Source organism: Chelmon rostratus, chromosome 4 (genome assembly GCF_017976325.1).
Source record: "Chelmon rostratus isolate fCheRos1 chromosome 4, fCheRos1.pri, whole genome shotgun sequence".
Classification (NCBI taxonomy): domain Eukaryota; kingdom Metazoa; phylum Chordata; class Actinopteri; order Chaetodontiformes; family Chaetodontidae; genus Chelmon; species Chelmon rostratus.
The window spans coordinates 24,881,339-24,899,285 of NC_055661.1; the positions used below are offsets into that span (position 1 = coordinate 24,881,339).

The 17,947-nt window shown below is 43.1% G+C and overlaps 1 protein-coding gene across 2 annotated transcripts; it reads left to right on the top strand.

Moving 5' to 3' along the window:
* Positions 1-37: 37 nt before the first annotated feature.
* On the top strand, positions 38-17,577 carry kdr (kinase insert domain receptor (a type III receptor tyrosine kinase)). 2 transcript variants are annotated; one of them, XM_041934747.1, is made up of 30 exons: positions 38-314; positions 1,152-1,245; positions 1,349-1,551; positions 2,058-2,179; positions 3,476-3,644; positions 3,810-3,949; positions 4,255-4,438; positions 5,533-5,653; positions 5,800-5,966; positions 6,051-6,207; positions 7,067-7,187; positions 7,281-7,392; positions 7,487-7,831; positions 8,227-8,373; positions 8,464-8,595; positions 10,596-10,702; positions 11,109-11,244; positions 12,356-12,460; positions 12,564-12,677; positions 12,964-13,052; positions 13,300-13,462; positions 13,568-13,659; positions 13,771-13,893; positions 13,980-14,091; positions 14,181-14,280; positions 14,359-14,464; positions 15,497-15,642; positions 15,735-15,819; positions 16,575-16,660; positions 16,782-17,577. In XM_041934747.1, exons 1-30 carry the CDS (start codon positions 248-250, stop codon positions 16,996-16,998), a joined length of 4,062 nt encoding a protein of 1,353 aa, XP_041790681.1. In that variant the 5' UTR covers positions 38-247; the 3' UTR covers positions 16,999-17,577. The 2 variants fall into 2 exon arrangements, with proteins under 2 accessions (XP_041790681.1, XP_041790682.1); XM_041934748.1 differs by having other exon boundaries at positions 3,479-3,644.
* The last annotated feature ends 370 nt before the right edge of the window (positions 17,578-17,947 follow it).

The following is a 17,947-nucleotide window of genomic DNA, read 5'->3' on the forward strand; positions in this document are numbered from 1 at the left end:
AAGCGCCTCTCCATCCTCAGCTTCAGCTCAATGGGGACACACACAGCCGCACTTTACACTGCTGATCGCCGTCCACTGCTGCTGGTTTTCATGACGTTCACAGACTTTCCTCCGGAGTGGAATATAAAGCATCAGAAGCCGATGGATTAGTGCCAAGCCAGTAGGATAACTGTTGCTGTGCTGGAGTAATTTTTCTTCTGTTTTCTTTTTTGGATGTTCATGAGGTTCCCTCCATGTCTTCTGTTGGATGATGGCTCCGGCAGTTTCCGTCATTCTGCTATTTGGGATTATTCTGGAAATCACTTGTGTTGCTGGTAAGAGAATTAATAAAGAAGTCATCTCTTTCCTTAACTTTTGACTTTTGGAGGAGGTTTATATGATAATTGCTACCGGACAGTTTTTATTTCTCAGTCAATATGATGCATGTGGGCAGACATGCCAGTCATGATCCTACTGAATACTTCTGTGGCTTAATTTGAAAAGAGTATTTATATTATTTTTGAGTGTGGCAGCTAATTTCTGATCTCTCATACAAACTTAAAGCGATGTGTTGAGAAAGAAGGGAAATGTGTTCCAGTTTGTTTCAAAGTTTCAACCAGTCTGAAACCCAGTTTGTATTAAGAATGTGTTAAAGAATCAGTACTGTCATGTTAATGCAGAGGTCAGATTTGTATAATGGCTACTTGGTCAGCCTGAGGTGGTTTTTTCCACACAATTCAGTTTGTGCTTTAGGGCCTCACAGGGAGGTTGTGGGCTGCGTGTGTCCTCAGAAACAGGAACCCCACCTAGGCCACACTGTGCTGGGCTATTGAGCCTGACCCGGCCCATCTTCCCCTGCTTCCTGTTTTGACACAGCTCCGCCATTTGCTGCAGCAGTGGAAAAAATGGCCCAGAGTAGCCAGAGAGCCAGTTAAAAAACACCTCTTTTTTATTGCACTTTCAGTTTCTACCTAGTGCTTTTGACCTGATTTGATTTCCACTGAAACATTTTTTAGTACCACCCTGTGTGTGCTTTTGGAAACAATAGTGAAGTGCCCTCTGACCCCTCCATGTAGCTATTATTTGTCAGGGCCATAAAGATTGATGTCATCACTTGCGATTGTGTTTGCTCTTAATCTGTCAATCTGACTGACGTGTGTTGATTCCTGCAGCCATTGAACTGCGGTTTATGCCTGATCCACCAACGCTGAACATCTATGGCGTCCACAGGATGAACAAATCTGACAACCTGGAGCTAACATGCAGGTGTGTATAAATATACCTCACTGAATTCGACCCATCAGTTCACCCCTGCGCACAGCAGTGTTCTTATGCAACCTTTACAATTCTCTGCTTCTGGATCCGGCAGAGGTCGGCAGTACCTGAGGTGGACGACCCCTCCGACGAGCACCCGCTTCTCCACCAGCGACTGCAGTGGATCAGGACTCTTCTGCACGACGCTGCAGATCTCCAACGCCACTGTCAATGAAACTGGACAGTACCAGTGCTCCTACAGAGACCTTAACGTCGAAGATGGCAAGACTGCAGCAGCCGCTTATGTGTTCGTCCACGGTAAATCTCAGGATAACTCTCTCTCTCTTTATCGTGATATAAAGAAGAATTTTAAAATGTGTTTCAGGAAATAGACGCTGGACAGTTCACTCACTGGTGTCTTGTAACAGTCATTTTTGTTAAAGGCTTTTATTGTTAGGAATCATATAACTGCGAACAGTGTCACTCTGTAAAAAGTTACATTTGCATAGTAAATAGTGTAAAAAGTACAGCACACTGCAGCTAGCTATATTACATTAATCAGGATCAATCAGAGGGAATTATAAAGTACAGCATAACTCATGCTGCTGGGGCCACTCAAGGTCTACTACTGTTGCAGCCACAGCCACACAAAACACACACTTCTGCACAATTTAGCATTTAACCTGATGCCTTTGTTCAAGCACCCAGTTATGCGCAAAAGAATCTGATCCAGTTCCACCCTGCTGCAGCCTTGTCCGTGCCGTGTTGATTAACTCTCTTCAAACACATTTGATCTGATGTTTGCGCATTTGATTTGGTTTTAGATTACAAGGTGCCATTTGTGCCGTCTGAGAAGGAGTACGAGGTGGTGTTCATCCGTGAAGGAGAGCGGGTGGTGATACCATGCCGAGGCTCGGTGGAGGATCTCAACGTCACGCTCCACACTGTAAGGAAGAGTTGTCTCTGTTCTGTGTGTGTCGTTTGTTAGGGAAATCTAAAGTGATAACTTCTAGAGGACGAGTGCACAATAATATAAACTAATATCACATCTAATTTTAAAGGGTTGCTGTGTATTTTCATTTCCATAAGGTTGGGGGATACGCAGGAGTCAGATTTAAAGAAGCACGGTCAAAATCAAAGAATATATATATATATATATATTATAATATATTCAGATTTTTCTCCCTCCTGCAGGTCAAGCTCCATAAACCAGATAACCTACACCTCTCAGACTTTAGGAAGCCACAGATCATACAGACACACAGCTGTTTTCAAGTTTTACTCCTCATGATGAGCAAACAAAGCTTCATGAGTAAAAAGTCAATTTAAATCCGTGGAACTAAAGTGAATTTCTCCATTGAGAGATCAATAAAGTCTGATCTAATCTAAAACAAATTTCAATTTAAGGTCCTGGGTCAAAAAGTGGTTCACTTTAGTGTATTAGACACATAATTTAAGAATAGAAAAGTCAATACAAGTTCATGTTTACTTTTTGTGCTTAATTTAAAGTACTTTTAAAAAGTGTACTTCTAAATAGATGTCATTAAGTTCTACTTGAATGTATTAAAAATGAATATGATAATTCTGCAGTACTTACAGTGGTATTTCAAAGTACTTGTAGAAAGTGTAATTGAACTTAAAAATTGTACTACATTACAAATGCTTTTAATAGTAGTTTACTTTTATTTCACTTCATTTGAAGTATATTTAAGTATATTTCCAACACAGTGGTGCAAGTGTGTTTTCAATGCTCATAAATCCTGATTTTCACTGGTGCACTTCAGTACACTTAAAGTTTGTAAAGAGTTGTGCCAATTTAGCAACTAGTTACACTTCAAGTACACTCAAGTATCACTCAAGTGGTACTCAAGGACTACTTGAGTACACTTAAGTATACTTGAAGGTGACAAAAATAGCACAAAGTGGACTTATTATAGTTTAAGCTGGGAAGCTCCTCCAGAGCAAACTAAGATTCATGTGTAAAAAGCCCCTTTAAATTAGTAGGAAAACATATTTCAGTGGTTTCTCAGGGGTGATATCAGTTCCTCTATTATCAGCAACTCCTGTTACTGACGGTTCTGTATCAGTTTACTGAGCTCTTTTACCTAATGTGGTGTTTTAAAAAGTAATGCTATCTTATTTACACAGCCAGATAAGGGTGCTCATGTGTGCAATGTCCTGGCACTGATGTTTTTTTTTTTTAATTCTGTGATCAAAATAAGTAAATTTGTCTGTTTGTCAGAAGTATCCAAATAAGGAGCTTCACCCTGACGGGAAGGATTCTCTGTGGGACGCCAGGACGGGTTTCACTGTTCCCAGCTACCTGATCAGCTATGCTGGTGTCGTGTCCTGCCAGACTCGTATTGGAAATGAGACATTTAAGTCTCCGCTCTACATTGTTGCTGTTGTGGGTAAGATGAAGATTCACGCTACAAATCAACAGCTGTACAGACAGAGGGACTGGTAGTGAGTGAAAGTGGGGGATAGTAGGGATAGTAGGTGCAGGGAGAGTCTGTAGTCTCAGGAGAACAATAGGCCGTTGGCTGACTCCCATGTCCTCCCTCCCTTTTCCGCAGGATACAAGATCCATGAGCTCAGCCTGACCCCCACGCAAGCCAGGCTGTGTGTGGGGGAGCGGCTGGTGCTCAGCTGCACTGCCACCACCGAGCTCAACGTGGGCATCGAATTCAACTGGACGCACTCTGGCCAGGCCCTGGTCAGTGCCCGAGGCTTTTCTGCTCCTCCTCTGTGATAGCTAATGAGCGTGCATACTTTAAATGGCCTTCAATCAGCCTGTTTTACACCCTTCCGAGGGCAGACTGAGATATCAGAAGTGCTGCATCTCACTTCCTGTTCATCCTCACTTATATTCCTTACTTCCTGCTTTCAGGAATCCTTCAGTTTATCTCTATACCAGGTCAAAGTGCAAAGGTCGCCAGATGTGTTTTTGATGCTGCCTGCTCACATTAGATAGAAAAAGACATTGTGTTCTCATGTGTCTGTTTTGGCCTGTTACGTCAGACCTCAGTGAACGGTTCGAGGCCGACCCACGCAACACCGCACAAGAAGAAGCTGTGGAACTCTCTGGAGCTGTCCAACACGCTCATAGTGGAGAACGTGACGGTTGATCACACCGGAGAGTACACCTGCACTGCATCCAGTGGGCTGATGGAGAAAAGTGCCTCAGCATTTCTTAAAGTGTACGGTAGGTACACCGAAAACCTGTCATTCTGGTCGTCTGAGTGAAGATATGTTGGCTAAAAACTGTCCAAAGACATTCTTATAAATTTTTTCATCTCATTCAGAAATCCTTTAATAATATCAAGTTTGGTGCTGGGTGGCATTTAATGCATTTTAATAGGCCAAATTAAATATGTTTTTCCATGTTTTTTACTGTGAATGTAAAGACCCTTAATTCAGGTTTTTACTAATACTTTTTTCTCTTGCTGTTTCCAGGTAGTTTTTTTTTCCCTGATTGTGTCTTATGGAGCGCCGAATGCGACCAAATGAAATAAAACAGACAAGTCAAAAATATAACTGAATAAACCAATGAATGATATTATTAGTTAAATAATTAAATGGATTATAAAAAGAAAAAAAACTTTAAACCTTTCCTTTGACCTCCAATCAGTTGATAAAAAAAACAAAATGCTTTTCGTGTGCTTCCTTTCCCACTAACCACTTGGTTTAGTAGCACAGTTTACATCATTTATCTGTTCCCTTTTTTGCCCACATAATGCTTATATGATAATGAGGTGGGCGTATTCACGAATGTCCAGAGCAGTGATTGGTCCGGTGTATCTAATGTCAGCGGAGCAGTGTAGGAGACTGTGCAGTTAGCTAGCATAACTGAAAACGCTCGTGGCTAAACACATGGGTAGCTAGCTACCTAGCTGAAAAAAATATGTGGACACAGTGGAAGATAAATTGAAGACTAGAAATAAATTTATTTCACCAACTGATTAAAAGCTAATTGTAATTATATAATGAGCAACATTAGCTAGCGATGGGCTCCGTAGCGCCCAGTGGCTCATTAAGCTCATGCTGGGGTACATGTTCGCTCATGTGAACTTGGTTGAACAGTCATATTCCGTCTTAGTAAGAATTGCACAATGACTGAAGTTGATTAGCGAGATTTCAGCTCCTTTCAGCACTTTTATTGTGTGTTTTAAGTCTCCGTGCAGTCATGTTTTCTGTTTTTGTTTCATGTCAGCTCACCAAAGCAAATTCCCCTCATCATGATGAAATGACAATAAAGTTTGTATCTTGAAATCTGGATGTTTTTTCTTATGTTTCCAGAGAAGCCTTTCATTGACATGAAAGAGCCGTGGACGAAGGTTTGGGAGGTAAATGTGGGAGGTCAGTCGCCCATACCGATCCCTGTCAAGTACTCAGCCTACCCGGAGCCCGGCTTTAAATGGTGCGTTTGTTGTCCAGTTGATCAGCTAAAAGCATTGAACAGAATGCTGCTTAAAGTTCACGTAACTTTTCATTATCACCTTTTTGCATCTGGACACTTACTGTTCCAGATGACTTTTGTAACTTTACTTTCCTCTGTGTGCCCAGGTTGAAAAACGGCCTACCACTGAAGGATGATTACAGAATTAAACAGAAAAGTGATGCTCTCATCATCCGTGGAGTCACAGAAATGGATGCAGGGAATTACACAATTGTCTTGACCAATAAGATTACTAAAGAGGAACGGAGGCGCTCTTTCCAGCTGCTCGTCAATGGCACGTATCTTCTGTTCTTCCTCTTCTGTATTCCTTCTCGTGCTGCCTGTTGCTCAAGATTACTCTCGATGTCTTCCTCTGCAGTGCCTCCTCACATAATTGAGAAGGAGGTGGCGGTGGACACTGATGTCTACCCGTACGGCAGCAGCCCCACCCTGAGGTGCACTGCTCGTGGATTTCCCACCCCTGCACGGATCGAGTGGCAGTGGATGTCCAAAGAGGACTGTCCAGAGGCCTTCCAGTACGTCCCCTTTCTTCAGTGTGTGTGTGAGCGAAGGGGAGAGAGAGCGCAAACTTCCTTTTGTGCATGCACGCACTGTTCCCAGTCACTCATTGTCAACAGGCTGTTGATTCAGGAGAGGAATAGCTGCTTTCGTGATGTTGACAAAAACAAGAGAAGAGACAATGAGAAAGCACTCTGACCTGATGCAGATCGCCGGATGTGATTCATGCGCTTCACAATGTCCATTTTTAGAAGGGCGTCAGTTATTCCTGCAGAATGTGTTTACTAATTTTTGTGCAATCAGAGATTTGCTCTGCAAGCTGTGCGCCTCTCTGGATCAGCTGTTTAAGGTGTATGCAGAGAGGAGGTCTCGGCTGCGACACGTCAGCGTCAGGTATGCAGCGATTTGGCGAGTGTTGATCGAGAGGAGGAGGGGTGTGTGCAGACCGTCAGCAGGTTCCTTATCTTCTGCCGACACATCAGAGCTCTTCCTCAGGCCCGAGCTGCGTTTCCTGTTGTTCCTGTCCCGCTCTCTGTCAGAAAGAGAGCTTCTTCCTGCTGAGGCTGCGCCTCATCTTGCGTGCCTTCCTTCGCTCGTTATCGCAAAACCAAATTTATTTCAGAAAATACTCAACAAGCATTTCCCGCGTTTCTTAATTTGGATTGACGGCTTTAAAAAAAGAGAATTGCGTGACACAGCAAATACAGGAAAAGAAAAAGGAACACATGAAAAACAAATACATGTGATTTAGTGCGTGTTTGGTGCATCAGAGTGAAAGAGCAGCTTCTGCAACACTGACACGAGCAAACGGAGCTTCAGTGTCTCTGTGAGGAAAGTTTTAAAGCAAGTGCATCTCTGCTTCTTTTTGCCCAACAGGTCAGGGCTGATAGAGTCTGAAACCCAGCTGGCAGAGTGTACAGGCTGGAGAGATATCAGCAACAGCACCGGTCACCACCCTGTAGAACGAAGCTTGATTGACACCGATCATGCCCAAACGGTAAATAATTGCAGTCCACCAGTCAAACGGTGGATGTGGCATTTTGACTGCATTTATTGTGAAATTATTAACAAATTCCATTAATCTCCCCAGAAAATCATGAGCTCTTTGAAGATTCAGAAAGCTGAGGCCCATGCACTCTACAGATGCATGGCTGCCAATAAAGTAGGAGAGGACTCACGCATCATCTTCTTCCATGTGACACGTACGTCCTCATTTCTGCTTCATGTGGGCTCTTTCTGTAATCACGACAGCATTCAGATCTCATTCCTGCGCATGTGTCCGACTGTATGTTGTAGGTGGCCTTGAGGTGAGCGTGTCTCCATCCAATGAGCCCATGGAGGAGGACCATGTGGTCCTGCGGTGTAAGGCGGACCGGCTGCTCTATGGCAACCTTGCCTGGTTCCGCGTGGCCAACGTCTCGGAGTCCGAGCAGATTGTGTCGGTGCAGCCCTGTCGCTCCCTGACGCTGCAGGGCAGGCCCCTGTCGCATGGATTGCGGCCCAGCCTGCAGGGCACCAACGTGACCCTGGAGCTGCCGCTGCCCAATGCATCCCGTCAGGATGAGGGTCTGTATGCCTGTCAGGTGGAAAACATCAAGACGCAGGAGAGAACCTGCCTGCTACGCCGCCTTTCTCTCAAAAGTGAGCAAAAATGTACAACTCCCAGTTTTTTTTATTGATGTTTGACATAAATCTCACAGGTTTGTGCTTTGCATAGATTAAGAGGCACTTTCTGACCATATTTTTAATCTTTAAGTGGTGTTTAATGCCTGTAGAGGGAGATTATTTTAATTGTTTTCAGCACAGTTGCACTATTCACATTTAAGGGCTTGGTCTCAATACAAGTGTCACTATCTTTAGACCATGCAGAATGTATTATTATTAAGAGCAGAGCATTTGATTGAGGAAAATTCTTGAAACATGCTAATTTCCTTCTGCCTCAAGACTTGAACTGATTCTTCCAGATGTTTTAAGACTGAGATTTATGTATATATTTTAGTGTTTTTGAAATGAATATTGTTCAATTCTGATTGTAGGTCTTGAGGCTGCAAGGATACTCAATAACTTAACAGATCAGAAAGTTAACGTGAGTGCAACGATCACTCTGCGCTGTGATGCTGCTGGGATGCCAAAACCAACGGTGGTGTGGACCAAGAACAACCACACCGTGGTGGAGGGTTCAGGTGAGACGTGCATGGCTTTTTCAACGAAAACTCTCACTTCATAAGTCACGGCAATAAAGAAAACAAAAAAACAACACGGCGTGTTTACAGGTGTGATTCTGAGCCAGCACAATCACATTCTGACGATCCAGCGTGTGAAGAAGGAGGACAGCGGTCGGTACACCTGCACCGCCTGTAACAGCCGTGGCTGCGACACCTCGCAGGCCTTTCTGATGACTGAAGGTCAGTAACTGCTATACTAAAATACTACAGTGAAGAATGACGTTGTATTTCAGCGTCTTGAGGCCCCCCGCCCCTTCTGCAAAGGGGTAACCCCCCCTCCAGACTTAAAGCTGCTGTTGTTTTGTGTCTCACTGTAGTCTTTACGTGTCTGTTTTGTGTCTTGTTGTAGTTTTTCTGTGTCTCTCTGTAGTCATTTTGTACCTTTTTTGTTTTACACATGTGTTTGCATCTCTTTTTGGTTATTTTAATCATTTAGTCTTTTTAATCAGTTGGAGTCATTTTTGTGTCTCTTGGTGGTCATTTTTCCTCTCTTTGTACTTTGAGCTTTATTGTATGTGTTTTGTGTCTCTGTAGTTGTTTTGCATGTCTTTGTGCTTGTTTTGTTTCTATTTTTGGTCTTTTTGTTTCTCTTTGTTTTGTTTTATGTTTTTGTACATTTTAAGTTAACTGTGTAGCTGATTGTGTCCATTTTTGTCATACTGTGTCTCCTAGACATTTTGCTTCTCTTTGTAGTTCTTTTGAGTGTCTTTTAGTTGTTCTGTGTCCTTTGTAGTGATATTGCCACTCTTTGCTGTCATTTTGTGTCTCTGTGTAGTGGTTTTTATATCTCTGTAGCCATCAATTTAGTGTAGATTTACTCAAAAAAGAGGCTCTGGCACTCACCCTGTAGGACCATGGCCCGGTTCAGTTATCCATCCATGACTGATAGTAAATCATATATTGTTCACAGTTCATGCACAAGAGTTTAGCCTTGACCTCTTGGCAAGGCCCACAATGCTCACAAAGACCCTGTGGTTATATCTATCCTCAAGGTTTCACCAATTCGCATCACACATACGACATTTTTGATATCAAAGGCGCAGAGTAAGAATAACTTCCTCATGACAGGAAGTTGGCCCAGTTAGCACACATCCTCCTGGGAGTTTCTAAATCCAAAACAATGAGGAGACTGCAGGACAAAGGGAGAGGCCAGCCCTGCCCCAGCTCCAGCCTCTGCTCGGCTGTTCGCCCTTTTTCTGTCCTGATCACAGACACAGCGACAAACAAACAAATGCGCTAACTAGAACCAGGGTCTACGTGACCTGGTCCTCGCCAGCAGAATGCAGACCCAGTTACGGTAGCTCTCAGCTGAGGCGCCAGCCCTGCTAACGAGGGAGGGTAGAGGACAGAGCCGCTAACAAGAAAATCTCTGTATACGAGGGAGTTTATAGAGCAACATACAGGGAGAGCACGTCGTTCAAAAGTTAGAGAGTTTGTGAAATTTACTGGGGTGCTTGAATCTTACATTATATACAATAAGCTGATGAGAGATCAGATGCCAGATCAATTACATCATGCCTGAGTCGCATAGATGGGCATGTTTCTTCAAAGTAATTAGGATATTTTTGATGGAAATATGTCATATCTTTTGAAATTATGATATATTTCATAAGGGAGGAATAAACGTGGGATGAGAAAAAGTTGAAATAACCTCTAAAATGACCCAAAATTTTAGACTATACTCCCTTCAGTGAAAAGAAAACATACATAACTCTCTCCTTTTCTGATCCCCTCTTATCCCCTGTTAATTTTCAGACGGCCCCTCAGCTGAAACGTAGCGGAGAGAGACGGTTCATTACAGCTTGTAGTTACACACACTACGGCTCTGATGGGCCTTTTCCAAGTTGTCTTTGGCACTAGTTGTTCGTGCTGAGTCTTGACCATTTGTTATGACTAGATAAAATATCAGTTTGCTTACAGCCCAGATTCCAACAGTCTCCTTCCTCCAAACCAAACACAGACACACATATACACATGTGGACATGCCAAAGACAATAACAAACCTGTCTGAACTTCATGCAATGCTGCCAAGGCACGCCACCGAACTTACAAACGACATTCCACTGCGACTGTCCCACGTTTTGGGGTCCAAATTAGTTGCGTGATCTGTTATTTGATACATTTTATTCTGAGGTTGTTTGTGAATACTCCTGCAACTCACATTGTCGTGTTTATTCCAGGCGCAGAGGAAAAGACTAATGTGGAACTGATTGTTCCTATTGGGTCGGTGGTCATCGCCATGTTTTTCTGGTTACTGATCGTCTTCGTCATCCGTGGAAGAAAGAGAGTAAGAACTTCCTCATCCTCATCCTCTCTTTGCCATACTTTTCCTTCCTCGGATTTTCCCTCCGGTTACCCACAGGGGAGCCGACAATGAATTAAAAAAAAAAAAAACAACAGGTTTACAGCTAAAACACACTAACGCACAAGCACACACACTGTGGGGGTGTATGACTGATTAGAAGCGACTGGTCTGGCTCTTGGTGGCCGCTGTCCTTTGTATCCAGGAACAACAAGGCCACTCTCTGCTCCCATAAGTCACGTAGACCCGTGGCACAGATTGGGCCCCTTTTACTGGAGGGGCACCAGAGTCACTGTAAAACTGCTGCACAGTTTACTTGCAATGAAAGAGAAGAACTGAGACGCACAGCGATCTGTAATTCACACATATTCTCTCTCTCACACTGTTTCAGCCAAATGGCGGGGATCTGAAGACGGGCTACCTGTCCATGATCCTGGACTCAGAGGACATGCCCATGGACGAGCAGTGTGAAAGGCTCACGTACGATGCTAACAAATGGGAGTTCCCTCGGGACAGACTGAAGCTAGGTGAGACACAGCTATGCTTCAATCCAGAGAAACCTGCAGATGGCAAGAAGCATCTGCATCGCTGAAGAGGCCCCGAGGAGGGTCGGGGTCCCAGCTCACAGTTAAAAAACACAGTGTCCCTGTCGGTCCACTTTGGTCCAGCCTGAAATATCTCAACAACATGCTAAACTAAGACGGTGAACACGGTAAACATGACATGCTAAACATCAGCATGTTAGCACTGTCAATGTGAGCATCTTAGCATACTGATGTTAGCATTTAGCACAGTCACCATTGCCCCTGTAAGTATGGCTAACTCTTAGCTAGCTATCTTGCTATATTGTTTTTTGATGTTTGAGAAGGATCAAAATGGCAGGAACATAACATTTTTTTTAATTTACTGTGCATACCCTAGCAGATATAGCGAGCGCGAACAATGCTAATAAGATGAAAGTTTTGAATACCCCAAACTAATGTCTAGAGTCCAGCTACATTTCAACACTCATCCAAGAACGACACTTCTAGCTGCAACTAAGTCGTGTTCATGGAGAAGAAATCCAGTAGAGTCTACACAGAGAAAGTCGAATTCTTCTGCAGTTAAACATAGCGGTGCTTTGAGCTAAATGCTAATGTTAGCTAACATGGTTACAATGACGATTCTAACATGTTTATCAGGTATAATGTTTAACATGTTCACTATATAGTGTGTTAGAATGCTAATATTTGGCATTTAACTCATAAACCAAACCAAAAAATATCAGACAAATTTTGACCTGGTGATGGGAAAATCAACACGTGCATCAAATTTCGTGCAATCTATCCAATTGCTGTTGAGATATTTCACTCAAAACCGCAAATATCAACATTATGGTGGCACAAGAGGAAGGGGATCACCAGAGTCAGTGGGTTTCATCCTCTGGGCGTCATGAATGTATGTATGTAAATTTCTTGACAATCCATCCAACAGTTGTCTGGATATTTCAGTCAGGACAAAAGTGATTGACAGACTGATGCTGCCATCACAAGAGCCATATCACTAACATGGCTAAATAATGAACACATCCTATGACGTCTGATCCACTGATGATGGCATTGGCAAAGGTGTCTTCATGACAGACATTGTGCTTTGAAGGTGACCCACTGGGACGAGGAGCGTTTGGTCAGGTGGTCGAAGCAGCCGCCTTTGGCATTGAGAAAGCAACCACATGCACCACTGTTGCAGTCAAGATGCTGAAAGGTTTGTATTTCGTCCTCCCTTTTTGTCCGACCCCTTACATGCGCACAGGCTGTACATATAACCTTCAAACACACACAGTTAAATTGATCTGTCTGTGTTCCAGAGGGAGCTACATCCAGTGAGTACCGAGCCTTGATGTCAGAGCTGAAAATCCTCATTCACATTGGTCATCATCTGAATGTCGTCAACCTGCTGGGAGCCTGTACGAAGCCTGGAGGCGAGTTGTCATCTACTTAGTCCCCTTTTGTGTTCCTGAGTAATTTTCTTCTTTATGAGAGCTTGTGATGGAACTTAACAAGCGTTCTGTGACCTAATTACACTTAAAACACTAGCTTATCTGTGTTTATTTGAGGTGGCTGGTATTTTTTTTTCCTTTCTCTCTAATATGCCTCACAGTTCTCATTAAATCGGCCTCTAGATGTCCTCTGTGGTCCTGTAGTGTAGAGTTATGAGTACTTTGATCCTTCTCACTTTGATCCTCTTTGCTCTTCTACTCTCTGCAGGGCCACTGATGGTGATTGTGGAGTACTGTAAGCATGGAAACCTCTCCAGCTACCTGAAGAGCAAGCGCGGAGAGTACAGCCCATACAAGGTAAATGATGTGTAACCTTCATGCAGCCAATAAACTGCAGCCAACCCTCTGATGTGGTTAGACCGCTGCACACAGTCATATCATTGACCACAGACCATTACACAGCAATGCACTCCAGTTCTGTCGCACAGATTTCCTCTAACATGGAAGACGTTGTGGTCCATACAAACAAAGCCTGCTACCTGACTGAAATATTCTCATCATCCTAACTTTATTCCTTCGCTGATGTCTGTGTTCTGGTCATCAGAGGAAGCGGGTGGATAGCCAGAGGTGGGTGTCTGCAGAGGAGGACGTGACCGAAGGGGATCTGGGTCTGGGGAAGATTGCCCAATTGGACATCTGCACAGGAACGGCTGTCTGCTCCAGCACTGGAGACAAGGTTTCAGGCAGCAGCGTGGACACCCAGGAAGGTGGTATAGACGACTCAGAATGACAGTTTTCACTCATGCAACAGCTTCCTCTAATGTTGTTCAGAGCTCACATTTATGATTGTAAAATGCTCCATGTGACCACAGAGAGCTCAGACGATGACCATCTGACCATGGAGGACCTGATTAGCTACAGCTTCCAGGTGGCCAAAGGCATGGAGTTCCTGTCCTCCCGCAAGGTGAAACTACAATTATTTAGAAATCTGTGTGTATGCATGTAGACATCCAACTTTGGGAATAATAATCGCTCTTTGCATGTGAATGTGAATGTCTTTCTGTTTGCTCCGCAGTGTATCCACAGAGATCTGGCAGCCAGAAACATCCTGCTCTCAGAGAACAATGTGGTGAAGATCTGCGACTTTGGCCTCGCTAGAGATGTCTACAAAGACCCTGACTACGTCCGCAAGGGAGATGTGAGTCCGCCAAACTGACACACAGATGATCAACCACGCACTTGAAAGCTCTGTAAGGGAATGAAATTTACATCATCCTGCTACAGGCACGTCTCCCTCTGAAGTGGATGGCTCCTGAGACCATCTTCGATCGGGTGTACACCACACAAAGTGATGTTTGGTCCTTTGGGGTCCTTCTCTGGGAGATCTTTTCACTGGGTAAGCCTGCTAATCACTAGCACACCTTAAACCAGACACATAATCACCCCTGTATACCTCCAATGTCACTTCTTTCGTATCTCCTGCAGGAGCTTCTCCCTATCCAGGCGTTTGCATCGATGAGTCTTTCTGCAGGAGGCTTAAGGAGGGCACCAGGATGAGACCCCCAGAATACGCCACCACTGAGATGTGAGGGGAAAGTTAAGCATATCATAGAAATGTAACTGGCTCCAGTGTCTTACGGTGAATTTACTTTTTTTTTCACAGATATCAGACCATGTTGGACTGCTGGCTGGATCGTCCAACAGACAGGCCAACATTTGCAGAGCTGGTTGAACATCTGGGCAACCTGCTGCAGGCCAGCGCTCAACAGGTCGGTCTGGGTCAACACAAATGTCTTCTGTGTCCATGAACAACTTCAGACTTTAGTTATTTTAATCGCAGCTACAGTGTAGTTCAACAACAGAAAACATTTAAGCTCATCAGAATATTGCCAGCTGTGAGTCACATAGAAAAAAGCAGAAGTTCTTTCAACATTCGACAGAGAATTCAATCCCACAGGAGGCAGATAAACTAATTCCCTGGCAACATTTCTCAGCCCCTGCCCTCACTTTGCTATTGTTATAGCTGTCAGTGTTCTCTGCACACCCGAATAACACACAGCTGATCGCAACAAGCTAACTCCCATTCGCTGAGGATTGCCAAGTCATTCTGGGAAATTTAGGAAGTCATTACCTGAAGGTAACGTTAAAAAAAAAACAAAACGGAATTACATCAGGAAAAAGCTGATTACAGCACAAGGACAAGTAATGACTGGAATACATTTAATATCACAGTAAATATTAAAGTGACAGGTACATTCACTCAAGTCCAATTTTTTAGATACTTCTGCTGTTTTTCCGATTTCTGCTACTTTATACTTCTACTCCACCACAATTATTATTAGTTACTATTATTAGACTTTATTGAGCCCCAGGAGGAAACTCACAAGCTACCCAGCAGTATGCACATCAGTATATATCAAAATAACTACATTTACCAACTGCAATATTAATTGAAGAGATGTACACATTAATGCATCAACAATCATAATCCAATAAAATGAAGTTTAAAAACATTATTATGAAAAATATGTACATCATTTTGTATATTTTGCTATTATACGCTATTACTTTTGTACTTTTAACGAAGTAAAATTTGGGACTATTTCTGCACTGTGCTATTGCTACTTTCATTATCATTGAATTATTATTTTTTACTTTTACTCAGTATCACTAATTGATCATTCTGCAGATTGTTTTTTTTTCTTGCTTTATTGTAAGTTCATATCTGTTCTCAGTTGTGTTGAATTAATTGACGCAGTGTGGATTTGAGGTGATATCATTGGAGTTCTCTCTGTCTCCAGGATGGGAAGGACTACATCCCTCTGACGGCAGGCAGCGAGGCAGACGGCTCCCCAGTGACCCCTGACCCCAGGAACCCCTACAGCAGACCCCAAAGCGGGGAAATCCTGGAAGCTCAGCTCCACTATGACAACCCGCCGTCTCTGGGGTCAGCATGACGATCTCACTCTCCGCTGTCACTTCTAAAAGTTGAAATCCTCAGTGGTGAATCTGGCTCAATCACTTGTCTCCTCTGTGCAGACCGTCCCAGCAGGGTGAGCGGTGCAGCCGTCCCCTCAGTGTGAAGACGTTTGAGGACATCCCTGTGGCGCACAGCAGTGTCATGGTGAGAGTCTGCACAGCAGCTCACGTTCACAAAACACATGTGCCCAGATGTGAACTTCTTTCTACTGAAACATCTCTCTACATTTGCATGAAATATTAGGAAATATATATATAAATATATATAAATGCATTTAATGTAAAAAAGAATATAATAACGGTGTTTGCCTGGATTGCAGATTATATTGTACAGGTGTACCTTATAAACTAGCAGCTGAATGTACAGTCATTTTCTCATCCATTCACTGATACACAAACGTTTTTTCTTTTCTTTTTCACATTTTATTTAAACCCAAGACATAAACTACAGCTGTCACAGAACATTATAGAATCACTGCTTTTCATGTTTTTCATGACTCTGTAGCTTCGTTACAATTAATGCCTCATTGAAATAAAAAACTAAAGATGATTTGCTTGACATTGGATGACATGAAATAAGTCAGTCATTGCAGACAGAGCTGAAATGATCTGCTGATTAATCTGTCAGAAAAATGAATCACCAAATATTCATCATCTATGCAATTGAGTTGAAACGATTAGTTGATTTTTGGAGATTTATTTCATTGCTTCAGTCACATTTCAGGCAACAATTGTGAGGATTTTCTGACTTGTCTTTGGGTTTTGGACTGTTAGTCTGACAAATAAAATCTTGGGCTTTGAGAAGTTGCGAGGGGCAGGAAACGATTGATCGAATCATGTAAGAACACATAATTTCAGCCCTATCACCAGTGTTCACTTCAGTTTTTGCCACTTCTACAGGAGGGTCACACAGACAGCGGTATGGGCTTCTCATCAGAGGAGGTAAAGGGTTTGAATCGACAGCTGTCAACTACGCCCAACTTCAGGTGAGGACTGCGCATCAGCACACAACCCGCATTACATTTTGCCTACTATTACTCATATAAAAACTCCATTTCTTGATTTCTTTTAAATCTAAACATGCCCCTTCCTGTTTCCTCTCTGCAGCCAGCTGCTGCGCTGTAAGAGCAAAGAGTCTCTGGCCTCGGAGTCGTCCAATCAGACGAGCGGATACCAGTCAGGGTACCACTCTGACGACACAGACACCCCGATCTACGCTAATGAGGAGGTGATCATGAAGCACAACATGCTGAAGAAGCCTCCGCTGCAAAAGACCCCTGACAAATTCAACGTGGAGATCCGCTACAGCACGCCACCTGTCTGACCCCCCCCCAACTGCTTAACCCTGAGTCTTTTCACTGTGCAGCATTCGTTTACCTTCCACAGGTTTCACACTTTAGGAACAATGACAACACATACAGTAGAGCAGCTTGGGTCACCGCTGTGGCACGGAGATATTTTCACAAGAGATAACTTAACAAGTCATCGGGGAAAAATGAAGGTTGTATGATAAGTTTGTAAGCGCAGCTCTCTTTGGACAGCCGGAGGAATGCTATCATGTTTACACAGCGAGCGAAAGGTCTGGGGAGCCGAGACACGAGGACACGCCTACTTCCTGAGGCGCAATCCACCCACTTCCTCTATTGCAGGAAATGGCTTCTGGAACTTTTAGATAATTGAATCAGCAAATGTTTTCTTTCTTTTCCTTTTCATTCTCTCTCTTTTTTAAATGTTGCTGGCATGCTAAATGCCCGGTAAGGAGGCAGTTCTCACAGATCAGTCAGAACAATGTTTCTCTCTCGAGTCACATTTGTACAGTTACTTTATGCATATAACTTACAGTATTTTATTGAAAGTGTATTACTAAACCTGCAATAAATGTAACTAGTTTTATAAAATAAAAATACTCACAGATTAAGATTTGTGTTGCTTTTTTTTACTTTTAACTTTTGTCTGACATGGAAAGTCTGCTGTATTCGTCACTATTTCTTTATCCTAAACATGATAATCCATGGGAGTGTTTGTCTGTTTCTTTGTATCATGCACCTCTCATTTCCTTTCTCTGGGTCTTATGCAAAGAAAACAATACTTTCTCAGCCTTGGTCATTTTCTCTGTGTGTGTGTGTGTGTGTGTGTGTGTGTATCCTATAGGAACAATGTCCAACCTTGGGTATTTTCTTAGCTATATTCAGCTGCCCATAATAGCCCTGCCAAGGCCAGCGTGAGCCATTATGACAACAAACAAAGTAAAGTGCACATTTTAAAAACTGGTT

Bases quoted from the DNA above. Each gene is read 5' to 3' on its own strand.
- kdr (XM_041934747.1), top strand. From the start codon at position 248: ATGATGGCTCCGGCAGTTTCCGTCATTCTGCTATTTGGGATTATTCTG. The intron at 8,374-8,463 runs GTGAGACGTGCA...GCGTGTTTACAG, and splicing joins CACCGTGGTGGAGGGTTCAG to GTGTGATTCTGAGCCAGCAC. The intron at 11,245-12,355 runs GTGAGACACAGC...TGTGCTTTGAAG, and splicing joins TCGGGACAGACTGAAGCTAG to GTGACCCACTGGGACGAGGA.